The sequence below is a fragment of the Bos indicus x Bos taurus genome, chromosome 16 (genome assembly GCF_003369695.1).
Source record: "Bos indicus x Bos taurus breed Angus x Brahman F1 hybrid chromosome 16, Bos_hybrid_MaternalHap_v2.0, whole genome shotgun sequence".
Taxonomy (NCBI): Eukaryota; Metazoa; Chordata; class Mammalia; order Artiodactyla; family Bovidae; genus Bos; species Bos indicus x Bos taurus.
The window spans coordinates 29,286,001-29,305,448 of record NC_040091.1 but is presented as its reverse complement, the minus strand read 5'-3'; the positions used below and the strand labels follow the sequence as shown (position 1 = coordinate 29,305,448).

The window sequence follows — 19,448 nt, the reverse complement described above, 5'->3', positions numbered from 1 at the left end:
TTAGGTTCGCCCCTTAAACAGTGAAGGATCATTAAATCTTTTAGGCTTGGAGACGATTAGATTGATATATTTCAAAAATAAAATGGCAGGTAAGAAAATACACATTAATAGGAGAGCTTCATAGAAACATTCTCGCTAAGCTGACTGCCAAAGACAGAGCCACTTAACTGACTGCAGAGCCACTTAAATTCAGGTGTACCTTACTCTAGGATCTGTGCAGTTGACCACTATCATACTCTCAGTATATTGGGATAAACTACTTGACAAAAAGTCATTCTGTTCAGGCTCACATAACTGTATAAGCAAAATATTTGTTTCTGACCTACCTTGTTAATTTTCTGTGGATTACTGAGGTTAATAGAAAAAGTATAACTGAATGTCTCTTCTGTACTCTTAATACTGTAGAACCTAACCAAAATTGGTAGCACTAAAATTGTGAAAACTCACCCAGAGTACTGATTCGGGACTATTGGAGTATAGCTTCTGCCAGTGCGTAGCGCTTAAAACTTTTGAAGTGCTGACAACAACGTGGACAGCAGAAGAAGCAGGGACAAGAAGAAGTGACTGGAGGGCCCAGAGTCAGGAAGAGGGGACGGGCTCCTGAGCGCCCTGGACAGGGCGAGGGCCGTGTCCAAAGTAGCGGAGCGAGTCCTAGCCAGGGAGACTGCACACATCACATTCAATAGCAAGTTGTGAACAATTAAAATCTTATTTTTAACAGAGATTATTATAATTCTATCTTCTATATAGTATTCTCATGTCTTAGCAACAGATTTCTCCGTAACAGAGGTATCATAAATTTATGATCTTTTGTGGTAGATCTAGTTAATGCAGATGTAATTAGTGGTACATTATGTACTGAAAAATAATAATTAAAATTGACTTAAATATAAGAAAAACATTGCTATTAAGAAAACGCATTAAAATGTTTATACTTAGCTATTATCTCTGGGTAGTTGGGATTAATTATATTCTTTATGCCTTTCTTTTTTTCCCCCATACTCTTCCAATAAATTTGTATCGTCTAACAAAAAAAAAAAAAACATCAAAAGTTTGTTGTTTCTGTTTTGCTTGTTTGTTTTTAGTACTAACATACACACAAATGCTTAGCTTCAGATTTGGTGCTCTGGTACATCTTCTTGGCACTGAAGGCTTCTTGGTATACAGACAGGTGACTGCAGGAGAAGTCCTATGCTAAGAGGATATTCAGTTAGACTTGAGAAAGGACATTCGGGTATTAGAAATGAGTCCTGCTCAGTGATGGATTCACCATGAACCTGTGCTTTACAGCCCCTCCCTCCAAGACTCGATACTTAATTTTGTATCTGTTTCTTAGTCGCTCACTCAGTCATGTCCAACTCTTTGCTACCCCATGGACTATAGCCCGCCAGGCTCCTCTGTCCATGGAATTCTCCAGGCAAGAATACTGGAGTGGATTACCGTTTGCTTCTCCAGGGAATCTTCTCAACCCAGGGGTTGAACTAGAGTTCAGCATTGGCAGGCGGGTTCTTTACCACTAGCGCCACCTGGGAAGCCATCTGTTTCTTAGAGGAAGTCTAAATATTTGTGTAAGATTAAATCTACTCTGTTCTCACTGTGTACTGTAACCATGATAATGTTAAAATGTGTCCATTATCCAGTTTGTGTCTACGGAATAAAACCTTTTCCATTTTGTCTTTTTTTATGCTTTCATCTTTCTACTCTAGGCCAGGAATAAAGGTGGAGTTTGGAGAAGGAAGACTCGACAACATAGTAGTCTTTGTCTTTTGGAAAGGAAAGGAAATCCTATTTCCTGGAGATTCTGTTTCTTTCTTGTCTTCTCCCTATTCTGTCTATTTCTCTTTCATCTCTCAGGAGCTCAGAGTGCTTTTGTAGCCCTCTGGCTGTCCAGAATCTCCCATTGCCACTGTTACTCATCTGCTTTACCTTCATAATTCTCAAATTCTCATCTACTTTTTAAAAATTATCATTTTAACTTTTGGTATTAGGGAAGCAATCTGACTAAGTTATTGATTTTGCTACAAGGAGACTGTTGCTTTTACTGATCATGTTACTTTGGCTTGGTTTACAGGCCCCCTTGCTTTCTTCCCACTTCCTTTTTCTCACTTTAGCTTTCTGGCTATTAAAAACTTCTCTAAAGGTTGGCTTTTCTCTTTTTCCTTATCTCATTTAGAGAATGATACTCCTCGTGTTGTATGGATACAGTTGTCTATTTTACAGTATGTTCACCATATTCCAGCGTCCATGGTTGAGAGTTTTGTTTACTTCCAGGTATTAAAATGGAAAGATATGGGCATTAGATGACTAGGTGTATATGATTGTGTATCCCCCCAAGAACAGGAGAGTAGGAATAGGAATAAGATTCTTACTTTGGTAAAGAAACTAGTATATAAACTAGTATAAAGAAACTAGTGTATAGGAAACACAATTACTTTCCTTTACTCCACATCTTACAAATTGGAACTTGAGAGAAAATGTTTTAGTATACATAATGGGCTTCCCTGATGGCTCAGATGGTAAAGAATCTGCCTGCAATGAGAGAAACGTTTAGTTGGTATCATTTCTGTGAATAATTCAGAGTTTATGCCTGATTGCTGTGCAGGTTAACAATAAGAACTTTTCAACATCTTAAGCCATTGAAACAAATACTTGGAAGGAGGGAGAAGTTGGTATAGAGATATTGAGGATGGGGTAACCAAAGTGACGGGACACCAAGGCAGCTACATTTTTCTTTTTTTCTCCTAGTAAAATTGTACCATTTTATGTTTGTAATCAAATAAAAGTGAAAATATACTTTGTAAGCTATGTTTGATTTCAGCATATATTTGTTTACTTATGTTCTGTTGAAAATTACTTATTTACTGTGATTATCAGCACACAACTTTTAAAATCAGAATTGCATATGCTTGTATTGATTGACATTGTACCATCTTGGGGATTAATGAATAAAATGCATTTTAGCACTTTAAAGAATATCATTGTTCTTTGCTGTCTTTTGTTTTTTTTTTTTTAACAGAAGGGGATGAACTGGTAGTTCCTGAAACATCAGATAATAGTCGGAAGCAAATGGTTAGAAATATTAACAATAAGAGGCGTTACTCTTTCAGAGTTCCGGAAGAGGAAAGAATGCAACAGAGGAGGTAGATGTTTCATTTGTGCTCGTCCAGAGACGCTCTCAGCACCAGAAGGACCATTTGGTGTTAATACTAGATTTGACTGGAAGGAAAATTTGATCTCTGAAAGCCTGTCAGTCATTCTCTGTGATTTTAAAAACTGCAATAATTAATGTATTTCTCAGTGTAATTTTAATAAATACCCTCCAAATTGTGAGTATGTGCTAGATTAAAGTACCATATTTTGATTCATTTCTCCTATGTATATATAATAGTTACAAGTTTTAGAATGTGGGCCTTTATAAAAAACATAGAACATATCTATGCAGATTAACTGGTCTCTTCATGAGGAGTAGCCTTGTAATATGTCCAGTTACACACAAAAACATTTCTAATATATTAGCAATTATTTAAAAGGACATCCATAAAATATTCAGAATTATCTGTAGAATAAGAACTTGTTTCATATTTAAATACTAACTCTGTTTTCCCACCAAAAAGCATAAGATCTTTTAAATTTAAAACAAAATCTTCTAAGTTAAAATTTTATTTAGTATATTCTATTATTTTAATTCTGTCCTTATTAACATGATTTCACAGTTTATTTTTATGAAAAAAATTGAATATATTTTTCTCTAAAATTATCTAGATTGGTCATGGAACAAAAGTATCTAAACAGATGTTTTTTCTTGCAGGGAGATGTTACGAGATCCAGAAATGAGAAATAAGTTAATTTCTAACCCAACTAATTTTAACCACATAGCACATATGGGTCCAGGAGATGGAATACAGATCCTAAAAGACCTGCCCATGGTAAGAGAAATGAAGACTGAATGTGAATATAGATGGGGTTAAGAATAAGGTGCGAGGGAGCAGATATATATATAAATATGAATGTGTGTGTGTATACACATATTTGTGTGTGCTTAAATACATATGAGTTGAAAGGATATATTGGTGTAATGAGGAAATGTTTATCTCAGAATATCACGATATATGTAAGATGCATGATGACATAACTGATGGAAAAATGTTAAATTTAGCTACATATCAAATAACAAGCATACCAATTCTTATTTAGTTGCATCTCCTATAAACTTCTCCCATATCTAGATTTACCATTTGGGAGAAATAAACCAGATGTGGAGAGGCTCTATACCAAGATTCAGAACTTTGTTACCAAATCACTAAAATTTCACTAAGTTATAGAAATTCAACACAGATATTTGGCCCACCTCCCATTGAAACCATATTAGCTTGTTCATTAATGATTACACTTCTCATCTGATTATGAAATTAAATCTTTTTCATTTGCCTAATTACAAACATGTTACCTAATCAGTCTTATATTAAAAAAATACAAATTGGAAATTTTCTTTTTTTTTTTTAACAACATGAAGATTGGATTCTTAGACCTAATATATTGAGATTAAGAATATTAATCTTAATCTGGAATTAGCTAATTAGCCAGGCTCTGTTTATACTTAACATTTCAGTATGATGGTACTCTCCAACTATGTGTGTTAGTCACTCCGTCGTGTCCGACTCTTTGTGACCCCATGGACTGTAGCCCATCCATGGAATTCTTCAGGCAAGAATACTGGAGTAGGTTGCCATTTCCTTTTGAAACTTTAACGTGACTCTTTTGATCAGTGGTGACAGCATCTAGATTTTGCACAGAATTTTAGGCATAATTTATATACTGTGGCAGTCTGGGAGATGATTTGTGAATCTTAACCCAAAGGTCTTTCTAAGAAAGTCTGTGTTAAATACCCACATTACTAACTCTACTGTGATAGAAGATAAAAACATCTATCACTGACAGAAAAAATAACAGGTAACACAATTTGTACAATGGAGTTTTTTTATTAAACTCTTAAGGGTAGTCGTGCATCCATTTCATGGAAGGAACCAAAAAAAATCTGCATTAATTTGAATCTGAGTTCCACATTATAAATATCTCAATTAACCAGTTGGTTCTGTTTATGAATGAATATGACATTCCTGCTGTCATTTTTTTTTTTTTACCAATTTTACCAATTATCATCAAGACATTATGTGATTATAGTACTATTCCTTCTTTTCAAATCATTCACAATAGTCATTTATCCTTTTGAAATGGGGATTTTTATTAGCTGTGCTGGGTAAAATATAAAGTATGCAAAAAGATTACAGCCGATCTTGATATAGTAATTAAAACAAAGTAAGAAATTTAAGGCTGAACATAAATATTAAGCCAAAAATTTTGAGCATAAATAAAGGCCGCATTTAAATATTAAACTGTTTTACTAATCTATCATATTTAATACACTGTTTTTTTTCAGTTTTTGCCTGGGAATCAGATTTCAGAATTTTCTCTATTCCTTTCCCATTCTGAACATTTGTTTAAGTCCTTAGTCTGAAATCCCTCAGTCTGGGTTTCCTTTTCTCTCAGAAGTAAACGTAACGGAACCATACAGTTCAAAGCTTCTGTCATTTTTTTTACGGAAGCTACAGTGTTACATACAAAGTACCTTAGGAGAGAGAAATTTTTAATTATGATAAACAGTTGAAATGTGAATATATATATAGCTTATATTTGATAGAACAAGTGTTATATACTGTCTTAATGTAACTTTTTGAAATTTAAATAACAAATAGTTTTTAACACTTGCTACATAGTTAGCATTTTGGAGGGATGTATGCATGCATGCTAAGTCACTCCAGTCATGTTTGACTCTTTGCAATCCTGTGGATTGTAGCCCGCCAGGAGGAATACAAATTTCAAATTTATCCATATGTTGCAAAACAACACATCAACAAACACAAAATTATTTCAGTAGTGAACAAAGTTTTAAGGGGTATTATCCTTTCAAAATTAAGCTTTCTTTCACACATGCTTCATATTTGTGCACAAAAAAGAATATAGTTTTCCTCTCATTATATTCCAACAACATAGCAAAAAGAATTATGGAAAAATTTTCTATAAATTCCATTATAGGTGAAATAGTTTCAGGATTTAATAAAATGAATGACCATGTGAAATGCTTGACCAGGTGAAAAATTAGTTTGCTAATGTTTCAGAATTCTTTCAGACCTTCATACACAATAAGATTTGGTCTTTCTACACCCTGAATATGTACACAGAAGCAAAATGTCAAATTTCAAACATAGTAATAATTTTTGTATCTCAGTATCCCTCTTTTTCCTCCCTTTACCCTCTGACCACTTAAAGGAAAGGAAATCTCTTTTTTTGTTGTTGCTGTTCAAAATAAGATCCAGTCTTAATTACTGTGCAAAATAAGTTCAGATAGCATTTCCCAAAGGTTCATCCCTGGTCTCACTCCATGGCACATGGCCTTCTCTGCTGGCTACTTATTCCCATTAGACCTCTTGATTTTCAGTATTTGTATCACTGATCTTGTTAACCACTGACTGCCTCGCTGGTTCTTTTGTCATTAACAACAGTGATTTTTTGCCCTAACAGTGCAATTCAGTTTTTAATGTTCATTTCATGTTTTCTTATCATATAAACACTTTTGAATTTCCAGGACAAGAAGTTGGTGTAAATTTTTGAAACCTGTTCACCTGTACATGGAGTATTTATTGTAGCAAAAATGTTATGCATCTGAACTCCTGTTTTTCACAGTCTCACTTTATTTTCATCTGACTTTCTTCCTTTTACCAGCTAAGAACATAAAAGCTATGACTTTTCATAAGCATCCATTTAATCACTTAACAAATATCTTTTGATATACTGTCTTACCAGAACTGTGCTTATCTTGGAGTAAACATTGGTAAACAACACAATAATATGCATGTCTGAAAAGAAAACAATATGCATGTCTGTATCTATGTGTGTATATATATATATGTATACATGTATTGAAAAGCTTGTGATATTTTAATCTCAGATTTTAGTATGTTCCTTCCACTGCGGTTTTCTATATTTAATGAACTATTTCAAAAAAAGAAAAAGATGAATTAAATTCATCTAATGTTAACATATATAAGAAGCACTTTCAAATACCAAAGCTAGGTTGTCATTTGTGCAAAGAGCGTGTACCCCAGACATTTTTATGTTTAACTTATTCAAATCAGTATTGCCTTCCTGTGAAATGCTTATAAGCTTAGAAAGTGTATTGAATGTCTTTGGAAGATTATTCTGTTTCCTTTGTACCAAAATGATACTGAAACAGGTTGTTTGCCTCACAAGTGTGGAAAAGATAGTAAGGGTAGGGAGTCGTTTTTTATTTTCTGTCCTATATCAGTGTGAATCTTTCATGTGTGGCTTAGGGAACCAAGAGAATATAAGCAATTAATATAAAATAGCATGTGTGTCTTACAAGTACATACTGTAGTAGTTTCTGGGATCCTTTTTGTCATCTACCTTTTTTCATAAGTGGATACTGGTCATAAAGAATAGATTTGTCTCAAGCTGAATTAAAGAGTAATATTTTACCTCTAAAAGATTTCTTTTTTTTTTTTTAGCACATAAAACTTCTCCTAGTCTTTCACCTGCTCCTAAAATTGTTAATAAATAAAATTTCTAGTTCAATGACCTTTTAGACTTTTAAGAAGTAATTTTACATGGGCATAGTTATATGCCCATGAATAGTTTTTCCTTTTGGAAAAGAACTTAGTAGGTATTGATTTAACACACATCTCTAAATTTAAAATAATATCTTATATAGGAGGCTTTCTTTTAAGCTTCCCTAATTTATCAGATTTTTTTTTTTTAACAAACTCATCTCATCTCAACTCATGAGAATATCAGTCAGCATCTCTCTGGGAAGTCATTCAATCTCTGTCTTTAATGAGGTGATCTTAGGATGTTTTCTTGAAACATAATTCTTAAGAACTGAACTTTGAAAATTCCCATAAGAGAAGTTGACTGGGTGCTAAGTGATATCTCCATATATCCACAAATTATATTACATGAAAAACTAGAGTCCTTGTTTTCAAAAACTTTGTTCTATGTCTTTAGTGTTAAATTATTTCATTTTTTTTTAATGACACTTGAACATTGAAGAAAAGGTTGTTCTCTTGTTAAAAAACAAACATGTTCTCCAGGTGTCTGAGTGGAGATAAGCTTGGGCTACTTATAGGTAAACTAATAATTAGTACATTCCATTCACGCAGTTACTCGCTCAGTCATGTCCAAGTCTTTGCGACCCCTTGGACTGTAGCCCACCAGGCTCCTCCATCCATGAGATTTTCCAAGCAAGCATACTGGAGTGGGTTGCCATTTCCTTCTCCAGGGGACCTTCCCGATCCAGGAATCGAACCCAGGTCTCCTGCATTGTAGGCAGGAGCCACCAAGCATACAGTACATTCTAGAGTTACTCATTATAGGAAGATAAGATCAGTAAAAGCAAACACATGTCAAGTCTATAAATACAGGAAATGGTTTCAGTTTCTCAAGGAACACTTTCGTAAGGCTTCTGGTAAGAGGCTGGTTGTATTAATAGGTTCACTTGTTCTTTAATTATTTCTTGCTTTTTCTATCCTTAATGTTTTTGTTTAGATTTTTTGCCATGTTTTGATTATATCACAATCAAAGGAGAACACTGAACTAAATTTCAAAATTCTACTTGTATTTCTGAAAGTCCAGTTTCTACTCTTCTTGATGACAGCAATAAAAGAGAATAATCTTACAAGGCAAATGACTTTTTGCAAATCAACTCTTCAAGTATCTGGCAAGAAGATTACAAAATTTGACTTTCTAAGGCCTAAAAGTATTTCATGATGGATTCAGTTATTGATGCGAGATGCTTCATGGTTTTCTACATGCATGTTCTCTGAAATGTCACATGTATCTGGTGAATCCATTTTCATTACCTCATTACCTTTTTTCTTTCTGTTGTTTTGATAGCCGGGTTTCCCTTATCCATCCCCTCATCATCACTCCGGTCTGATCTCCTCTCCGATCAACTTTGAGCACATCTATCACATGACTGTTAATTCTGCTGAAAAATTTCTCTCTCCTGATTCCATAAACCCTGAATATTCCCCGTCTCTGCGCTCTGTCCCCGGTACACCAAGCTTTATGACTCTGAGGGTATGAAAGCTGAGTTAGGTGTTAACTTGTACTAACCATGTGCGGATCTCTGCCTGGCTTCAATAAGTAACACTGCCAAGGGGGTACACTCTGTGTGCATTTTCCTTTGGCCTGTTCCTCTGCTGCCAGACTTCTATCCTTCCTCTTCCTCCTCTTCTGTCTTCAAGTTCTACTTTGTTTCTTCTTTTGAAGAAAAAGATAAGGACTAGGGAAGATTTCAGTTTTATTTCTAAAACAGTACTGGAGGTTTTTCTATGTGTAATATAAGATAATCCCATCATGATATATTTCATTACAGATACCATAAGAAATAGCCCCCAAGTAAGTCTTGATTCTGTTAAACAAAAAAACAGGTCCTAGAATTTCTGAATTTTTAATAGCTCGTTAGCTCATTAACCAGTGCAGTTCAGAGAAATTTTTAATATTTAGTGAATTCTGTAGTAGGCCTGTCTACAGGCCTTTTATCTACAATAAACCCCCTTCCAAAGAGCTCACAATTCTTAAAAATATAAAGTATAGTAGTATCAGTGAATAACAGGAAAAATTGCCAAAAGAAGGTAGTCTTATTTGAGTTGCTGATGCGCCTTTAATGCTAGTCAGGATCCAAAATAAGAGAAGTAAATCAACACAACAAAAAAGCAGAGTGTGCTGCATTCTGGGGGACCGCGGCCTGGGTCCTTCCATGCAGCCTTGCATCCTTGTAACTGGCAGCTCCGCAGTGGACAGAGAGCTGGCAGCCATTCAAGCTGAATATCCTTATTTCCATCAAGAAATATGTACTGATTTCAAGGGGGCATTTTCTCAAGTTTGTCTTGCAGATAAAATTTGGATTACATCACGCAAACCCATTTCCTGTAACTTAGAAAAAAATAGCATCCATTTTTATCTGTATATTTAGTCATTTTCCAATAAGAAAACTATGTGTAGGGGGAGTTTATTTTTCTATTTTTGTTTGTATTATAAAATTATTCTAAATTGTGTTTTAAATGTCATTGTCACTGACATTATGTTATTTACATATCTTATTTGATGACATAAGATTACTTATGATAAACTAAGCCTTTGTCTGCTTGGTAACAGATTACAGTGAGTGGATTCTAGAGGAGGTTGTTTAACGAATCAGTCAAGAATTTTTGATATAAAAGATGGTGGAAATGTTACTTAAGTTAGTCATCTATAAAGAGAAACACGACTATTAGTGGACATTTTGCCCTAATTTTAAGCATATTTGTGAAAGGACCATCAGATTAAGTTTCATGTTACTTTATACTGAAGTTGAACTTCAGCTGGATGAATGACAAAACTGTTGGATTTGCGTTTTTAAAATGTTTCCAGAGCACACCTTCTGTGTGTCATTCTTTTAGTACCTCAATATTCAGTGTTACTAAACCACTGGTATTTTTATAGGCCTTCATTTTTGCCATTTTTCCTAGAGTAGGTTTGTTTTATAGAAAAGGACAATAACAAGTTACCTTAAGGTTCATAGCAGAAACAATAAAAGTGGAAAGGTTGCAACTGATACCCTGTCTCTCTTGAGCTTTCCTCTGCTGCATCGTACGCATGTCACTGGCACCTCACAGGGTGGCTCCCGTGAGTGGATGTTGAAATGCTAGCACTGACTGTTTCCATTTTAAATTTTTTATTTTGTTAGAGAAAAAAAAAAAAGGTAAAGCATTTGCTTTAAACAAATAACACAGTAAGAATTACATGGACTTTGCAACTTTGATATATGAACCAAAATGGCAGTGGTGGTATTTGAAGGCAGCCAGCCTGCTGACTTTCAATGTGTGTGATTCTTTAAACTGTATGAGTTGGAGTTTTTCAAGACATATATTAGCGCATGTTTTCCTGATTGCTAGCTTGGGCCCTGCATTAACTGTGTTGTCGTAACCTTCTCTCAGGTACCAGCCAGCCCCAACACCCCTTCTGGTCTGAAAAGTTTGGGGCCATGGAGGAGCCGTTCAGAAGGCTGAACCTGCACCCCACCTGTCTAGGTGTCTGTACCTTTCAAAGCATTCCGTAGCTCATTCTCCTACATTGGGCCCCAGAATCATTCAGTGTTAGATGGAGAACTTGCCCCCCAGCGTTCCCAAGTTAAATCGCCTCACGCAGGCCGCGATGGTCGCGGACGCCATAGTTAGGACCCGCGCTGCTTTGTCCGTGAGGCGGGGAGGCTGCCTGTGACCAGAATGGGAACGTGCGACTGGCACCTTTGGTGTCAGAACAGTAGAAGGAGTACTTGAGAAGAACATGCTTTTAAGCGACTCTCTTCTCAACAGGCTGAGTCAGCTTTTGAGTTTTCCTAAGGAAATAAAAATGTCAGACAGTAAAACCTTTGCTTCAGTTATCTGCAGATGTCCATGTAATTCTGCGTTTCATTGTCACTTCTAACCATATAACTTTCACTTACTGTTCTCACAACAACAAAAAATTCTTATTTACTGATAAGTATTTCGGTGAGTATAAGGATAAGCACTTACGTTTGATTGGCCTGAGGTCTATTTCTGTTAGGGCTTTAGCACCTTTGTGGGTGGGAGGTATTATATAATTTGTTTTGTGTTCTGTATCACTATAGACTAAACAACTTTATTTCTTGAGATTAGGGTGAAAAATAGACCTCTCTGTCGAAAATCAGTTTCTCTCTGGATGAAGAATTTTTCTTTCTCTTTTGATCTTAGAACCCTCGGCCTCAGGAAAGTCGGACAGCATTCAGTGGCTCCGTCAGTATTCCGTCTATCACCAAATCCCGCCCTGAACCCGGTCGCTCCATGAGCGCCAGCAGTGGCCTATCAGCAAGTAAGTAGCCTGGGCTGCAGGAGACACATCCAGAGCAAAGCAGCAGCCATGCACTCACGCATCACCAGGTGTCAGTGTCTCCAAGCTGGCTGGGTAACGCCTTAAGTGCAGGTGTTACAGAAGTTGTCATGGGGTCCCTCTAGAGGTCACAGTCCATCTGGGAGCCAGACAGGTAATACTACAAAACGTGATAAGTGCCCAACCTCCCAAATCACCATCTAGAACTTTGGGGAAGAGACCCTGCCTAGGACCACAGTTTTCAGATTGTCCCCTTTGCTGTTCAGTCAAAACAGCCCATCTCAGTTTTTTAAGATTAGGGTTGTTTGAGTGTAATTTTTCTCTGAAAGGAATTTTCCCAAACTTAAAAAGTGTAAATCACAGAGGTGAGGTTCTATAAATGATCACTAGGATGGAGGAAAGGAGCCCAGGAAGAACGTACTAAGCGCTAGGCAGCCCCGTCAGACACCGTCCTTCTGACATTTTATTCTCTGTGTGTTGAGAGCTCAGTTCCCACAAGACCCCCATAAGGTAGAATTCATTTTCTTATTTACAAATGAAGAAAACTGAAACTCCGACAAGATAACTTGCTTAAGGTCACACAGGTTAGTAAGCAGAGCAGCAGAACTCTATGGTGGTTTGGGTTTTTTATTCAGAATGACAAAATTTTTAAAACAGTAACTCCACATTACGGCTTTTTGTTAAATTGAGGACTATACTAGGTGTGGAATTGGAAGAGAAATCTTAAAAAAATGATTTATGCCTTCAATTAGGTTATAATCTAAGACAGAGAAGATCAGCAACGAAAAAGTAAAGAGTGCCTATCCAAAGAAACACATCAACAAATGAAAATCAGCTCATGTCTAGCGACAGACACCTCTAGAAACAGGATGGAGTGTTGGGAGGGAGCAGATCTCCTAGGGAGTGAGGCTCAGTCAGTGGTTCTCAACCTGAGATGCATTCTAGAATCATCAGAAGGGCTTTTTAAAAGTTAAGTTGGGAACTCTGCTTTTGTTAGTCTGGGACTGTTGGTCAGGGGCCCAGGCACTGGTATTTTTAAAGCTCCATAGTATAATATGCAGTGTACACCCAGCACTGGTAACTTCTGCAGTAAGTAGATTATGGTGACACATTTGAGGGGCTCAGGAAAGAAACTGGAAGGAAGCTGTCAGATCACCAAGGACAGGGCTTCAGCAGGCAGGCTCCTGTTCAGTCTATGAAGACATCTGAATGTGGGTGATCATTAAGTACATATCCTTTGACCAGTCCACCTCTTGACATTTCATTGAATCCTGAATGTAACATAACTCAATTTTAGGGATTTGTTAAACCAGCAGGAACTCGAAACCATCGATACCTTGTAGTTGTGCTAAAGCCTCAACACAGCCTTAGTCTTTCTTGAATGGTGATCCTAATATTGAAGCTCAGCAGAATTAAAACATGTTTAGGTTAAAAACTAAAAAACAGTAGGGAGTGCTAAGAGTTGAACATATATAGGTGCTAACAGTACCCCAATATTTCTGAGAATTTTCTGGTCATCCCCTTTCCTCCTCTGGGTGGTTGCCAGTCCTCCTTTGATGTGTCCCAACTCTAAAATCAAAGCAGAGGGTGAATTTAAAGAAACACACCTTGTTTTTTATCTGGGGTGTTTTGCCCTGTGGATTGAAAATGCTTCTGTTACGTTCCTTTGTGTTTTTAATGAAAATTCTCTAGAAGCTAAGTGACAGCTCTGCATCATCAGGTGGCATGGTCTTCATTTCTCTGAGATCGGTTCTCCTAGACTTCATCATTCAGCATGTGTGCTTTAAACATCTGCTCCTTCCCCCATTCTTGTCAGGGGCCTCCAGAGGCAAGGACCATCCATTAAAAGAATGGCAGGCACATAATTCCAACCTAATGTCCAGATGCTGTGAAAGACGTGATGAGAAGTACTGTAGGAGCCCCAGGGAGCAGGAAAGACTCACTGAGACAGTAGCACGTGGGTGGAGACTTGAGGCATTGATTCTGCAGAATCGCCTAGCAAGCAGGGCAGCCCGGGCACAGCCAGTGAGAGCAGGGCCTGGCGGCCTGGCAAGTCCTGCCCACTCATCCAGCAGCCCCAGTGGCTGGGCCACAGGGTGGCCTTCAGTGTAGCTGGACTCACTGTCCATCAGTTTGCTTTAAGCAGGAAGGAGGGCTCCTCACCTCAGCTGTCTGTTTACTGTCTAGAGGGTTGTCCCCTTCTACATGTGTAAAGTTTTACCTGAACCGTCTGCTGTAGGGTCATCTGCACAGAATGGCAGTGCGTTAAAGAGAGAATTCTCTGGAGGCAGCTACAGTGCAAAGCGGCAGCCCATGCCCTCCCCATCGGAGGGCTCGCTGTCTTCGGGAGGCATGGACCAGGGAAGTGACGCCCCAGCACGGGACTATGACGGAGAGGTGAGTGCCTGTGGGGAGCAGCTCCACCTGAGAACAGGGTTCACTGGAGAGGTCCTTGAACCAGACAGGTGAATGTATTTCTTGAAGCCATTCTGCCGCCTGGACCGCAGCAGGGATCAGCCACACGCTCCAGCAGGGGTGGCAGAGCCAGTCACTTGGGTTGCAAGCTGCAGTTACCCTGGAGGTGTTCAGACTTCTAGCTTTCGTATGAAAATAGCCTACATTTCCAAAGACCTGCAGAAAGGACTTGGAGAATTTGTTATATTCTGTGCCTCTTACTCAGCTCAGAAAAGGTGCTTTCTACCCACAGTAAAGAAGTTATGCATGCATGCTAAGTCGCTTCAGTCGTGTCCAACTCTCTGTCACCCTATAGACCATACCCTGCCAGGGTCCTCTGTCCATGAAATTCTCCAGGCAAGAATACTGGAGGGGGTTGCCATGCCCTCCTCCAGGGGATCTTCCCCAGGGAGGAGGAGCAAACCCAGGGAGCGAACCCAAGTCTCTTATGTCTCCTGCATTGGCAAATGGGTTTTAGAAAAGTCATGTCCAGTCATTGGCCAGGATGGCTGGAGAGGACCCGTGGTGGCCTGAACCCCTCCTGACCCTCTGCTGCTCCCTGATGTCTTCCTCTGGCCTCCCAGGACTCTGATTCTCCGAGGCATTCCACGGCTTCTAACAGTTCCAACCTGAGCAGTCCTCCCAGCCCAGTGTCGCCCCGGAAGACCAAGAGCCTATCTCTGGAGAGCACAGACCGCGGGAGCTGGGACCCGTGAGCGGGAGCTGGGACCGTGAGCAGCCTCCGCGCTCAGACACTCTGGGCTCCCCTCCACTGCCCCCCTCCTCTCACTGTCATCTCTTCCCCAACCTCTGCCTGAAGATGCCAGGGCCGACTGCAGTAGCAGGGCGGGGGTTCGGGAATTCTGCCTCTAGGACTTTCATCCACGCCCGCTTCGACTTAACAGCAACAACCATAAAGGCAGACTTTCATTGAGCAGCTTAGATGAATACTGATTTCATTTCATACACTTAGCGTTGCTTTCTATTTCACCCTTCCCCTAAAAAGGTAGCTTAAGTAGACAGATTCCACACATGTAAGTGATAAGAATAAGATTAGACAGACATTGTTTTCACAGTAGAGTCTCATGTAGCCCTGAGACAGCACGTGGGGCTCGCCAGTGGGTCCCGGGCGCGCGCCAAGCCCCTTCAGCACCACAGTGAATGTCGACCTGATCGTTGCCAGTAAATCCCTTATCACTAAAACAATGCATATTTTACTACAAAACAGAGTTTAAATAAATACACAAATGTAGAGGTTAAGTACTGAATGTATATAGTAAAAGGAAGCATCTTGTATTCAACAAAAAAATGGATGCATATATGAGAGATCATTTAATTTAAAGAACTGTGTTATTTCCTGTCTGTTTTCCACCTAAAAAATGAAAGGGTAGAAAGGCCTGGCACTGACGTGTAAAGAGGGAGGGCGGGAGGAGCAAGCATCCCCTTACCGCCAGCTCTCACGCTGGGTGGGGGAACCTGCGTCTCTCACACTGGACGCGGCACCTGCGAGCTTTAGGAGATGCTCCGAGGCTTTGGTTTCATCGGTTTGGAGTGTAAACTGGGAACCAGACTTGTAACATTTAAAGCCTCTTCAGCAGCATCATTAAAAGGCAGATTTACTTCTATCCAAGACATTTCTATTTCTAGCAGTAGAATTTGAACCACACTTCTCATCTGTTATTATATTTTGGTATCTTCTGCAGATGAATGTAGAAACGCAGTTTTGTCACCTTCTGGATCCCTTCCATCTGAAAGGACACAAGGAATGGCCATAAACAGGTTCAGCAGAGTGCTTTTTTCCCTTGGCTGGTCTGCTCCCCCCTTGCAGTGAGGCCTATGCCCCCAGCTGAGCCAGCTTCTCTTCAGAGAGGGAGCTGTTTTGAGGGGGTGTCAGCATCCTCAGATAAGCCTGGGAAAGGGGGTTAATTACCAAATAATGTAAAACCTCAAAGGCAAGGACTTGAACAGCCTTAACCAAATACTCTTTCCCACACGGAGTAGGAAGCGGACAGCTCATCCCTGCCGCACACAGGAAGTCAGCCCGGCGTGGCCTTCCTGAGCGGGTAAGCTTTGCCTCCCTCCTAGCTATATTGTGTTAGTCCCATATCCATTTGGATTCCTGCTGTTTTAATTGCCATAAGGAAAGAGATGCAGAATCAGGAATTTCTTTCTCCAGAGTCATTTCACCAGTTAAGCACATGAGTAGAGAAAGATAGAAATAAAAATATCTGACGGTCATATAGAGAATCTGCCTCTCTTTTACTTTTTATCTAAATTTCCCTGAGAAGTACCAGCAGATTTTCTGCTGTCTTTAAAATTCAGCTGAAATAGAAGACCGTTCCTGCCATTGCTTGTCCGCATCTTGGTGTGTAAGCACTGTCGTCTTACCCGCCCACCACCACCTGCACACGCGCGCACACACACACACCCGCCACAGCTCTTCCGCTTCCCACCGCAGGCCACAGGGAGCTGGACTGTTCCCAGAGGATGCCACTCTCAGGAGCAGGTCACTGAGTTCAGGGAGGGAAGAAAGGGTCCTGTGTGGGCATTATATTGTGAAATATTACAGTAGAGAATTTTAAAATAATAACAGGTTTGGCATTTAAACATCCTGAACTTGGCGCTTGCTCAGATTTATGTTTAACTTGGATGGGCATAAATGACTGCACAATTCTAACCTTCTAAATCCTTTGCTTTTGGAAGAGAAGTGTTAGGTGGAAATACTTTTGTGCGTTTAGATTTCAAGAGTCGGACGTTGAGTCTGGTTACTGCCATGACTCCAGTCACTCCTTACGTTTGGCACTTCCCAGGAGGAGACGGAACCTGCCAGCCGGCTGCTGAGCGTCTGTGGCCCGCTCCCCTTCAGACCCTCCCACCCTCTTCTTTCCTTTCCCCTCACCTCTTCCTGCCCGCCTTTTCTCCTCTGAGCAGAGGCAGATCCAGCTGAGATTCACTGGACTCCACACTAAGCCATTAGTTTATAGCTTTGACAACTAAGTTTCTGTTGCCTATAGGTGCTTATTTCTTTCAGATGCTTTTAGGATCAAAATAATAACCATACCTGAAGTCTGGTCACCAGTATAGTGAGTCATACCCTGTAGCCCCCCAACAGGGCAGATAAGGGCTTGTCCTGGCTGTCGGGCTCACTGGGAAGTGTAATACTAACCCAGTAGATTATACTCCAGTAATCTGAAATGGTCTTAGCAGTAGCAAAAGAGCAGTCCCAAATGTGATTCATATTCAATAGGAGGAGCCTTGGGGGAGAAACACTGCCAAGGGTGGTAATCTGGGAGGTATTTTCCCAAGATAGTGATCATTCAACTGGGTTTATCCCCATTCTCCAATATGAAGCAGTTACCTTCAGAAGCTTCTTGAAAAGAATGATTTGGGAAATGGGGAATGGATTCTAGAGAAACAAAAAACAGTGTCACTGAAATGGATCAGTAACAAAGATTACGGAACAGATGTGATGTTGCTGTCTGAATTCATCCTTTGTTTTCATGCAGGACATTCAAAGAAACGTATGTGGAAGCAGGAACTTATTTCTCAGTAGAAAGGAAAAATAAGAGGCATTTCTGGCGCAGTCTAGATATGTTGATATTTGGTGCTATCTATATTCAGCCAATTTGTTGTCTACTCTTGAATTCTACTTTAATCTTGCTATGTGCTTTGGGTGTATAAAATTACATATATACATATCACACACACATATATATATATATATTTCTTTTTGCCAAAAACAGACGCCTTCCTCATCAAATGATGCTGAAGCAACTTTTTTAGTTATGTGTCTGCACACACACCCACACTTAGAGATTTCATCTGCTTTCTGAAGGAGCATAGTTTTAAGGCTGTGAAACACAACTAAAAAGGGCCCATCTCTTTCATTTTCCAAGCAGAGCTTGTACCCAAGCTTCAGGGAAGAATCTGAAATCCCTGTTTTGTTTACAGCAACAATCTGTCATTCCCCAGCTGGTTCTCAGCCTCCCTCTGCCTTCCATATGGTTAGAGTCATGTCATTTTGTTTCTTAGTGGCCACATCTACTTCTGTGAAAGACCAGTTGCATTTCTACGGACTCTCAGGTATCGTTAAAGAAAAGCCAGAGTAGAGGTGGGCAGACATCCCTGACCCCCCAGGTAGAACAGGGCTGTTTAGTGGCCTTTGTCACAAGCTCTGTGTTCTCCCAGCTTAGCGGAGCCATCAAGCTCAGCATCCGCTCTCTGGACAGAGGGGCGTTCTCAGCAGCGGCCAGGCCTCACCACTGCCCCAGTCTGCTGGGCACAATTGGGAAGTGACTGGGCCCCCCACTCCCCTCCTCTCGCTGGCCCAGCCCCTGTATTCATTAGATAAGCCACATGGCATTTCACTGGGCCCATCTTAAAAACCTCTTTCCCTGTTATGACTTCATTATGACAAGTCCAGCGTTCTCTGCAGAGCCCTGCTCCTAAGGGGCCCTCGCTTCAGCTGGAGCTCTGCCTCAAGTCTCAGCGCTGGTCGGCAGGCCGGGCGCTCCTCTCCCTTCACAGGGACGACCGTTACACACACAAACCATTTCATTTATGGGGGGAAATTGATGAAAACAAATCAGCCTTGAAATTTCATGAAAACAAAATAACCTGCCTTTTTATTTGATAGTGTAATATCATTTATTTTATAAATTTTTTAGGGTTTTTTTCTCATTGTAATATTATTGTACAGTTTTGCATGGCCTGGGTGTAATCATTTTTTTGTTTAGAATATAATGCTGACAAATAAGTGTGTATGGAAGGGGAAAAGATAACTGCTTTGGCCTCTGATCACTCTTTATTTTGTTTGGTTTTACCCCCTCAGTGTCTTAGGGAACTTTATAAGGAGATTCTCTGCTACCAAACAATGGTGTGGATTCTTTTGCACAGAAATATTTAAGGTGGGACAGTCAAAAATGTAACAAGACTTCTCACCAATATTTTATGTTGGTATCACTTAATATTAACCAGACTCTGATGTATTGCAATAAAACAGGGAACTGTTAGAACTGAGTATTTTG

At 39.5% G+C, this 19,448-nt stretch overlaps 1 protein-coding gene across 18 annotated transcripts in view; it reads left to right on the top strand.

The window, feature by feature from the left end:
- CDC42BPA (CDC42 binding protein kinase alpha) overlaps positions 1–19,440 on the top strand; it is a 296,769-nt gene extending 277,329 nt beyond the window's left edge. For 12 of the 18 annotated variants that reach the window (XM_027564637.1, XM_027564634.1, XM_027564633.1 and 9 more), the window contains 7 exons: positions 5–89; positions 3,017–3,140; positions 3,809–3,926; positions 8,968–9,153; positions 11,832–11,949; positions 14,207–14,364; positions 15,006–19,440. In XM_027564637.1, coding sequence (XP_027420438.1) covers positions 5–89; positions 3,017–3,140; positions 3,809–3,926; positions 8,968–9,153; positions 11,832–11,949; positions 14,207–14,364; positions 15,006–15,137 — 921 coding nt within the window. In that variant the 3' untranslated portion in view covers positions 15,138–19,440. The remainder of the gene's footprint in view (positions 1–4; positions 90–3,016; positions 3,141–3,808; positions 3,927–8,967; positions 9,154–11,831; positions 11,950–14,206; positions 14,365–15,005) is intronic. The other 6 variants (XM_027564642.1, XM_027564649.1, XM_027564647.1 and 3 more) reach the window with 3 other exon arrangements.
- Positions 19,441–19,448: the final 8 nt, after the last annotated feature.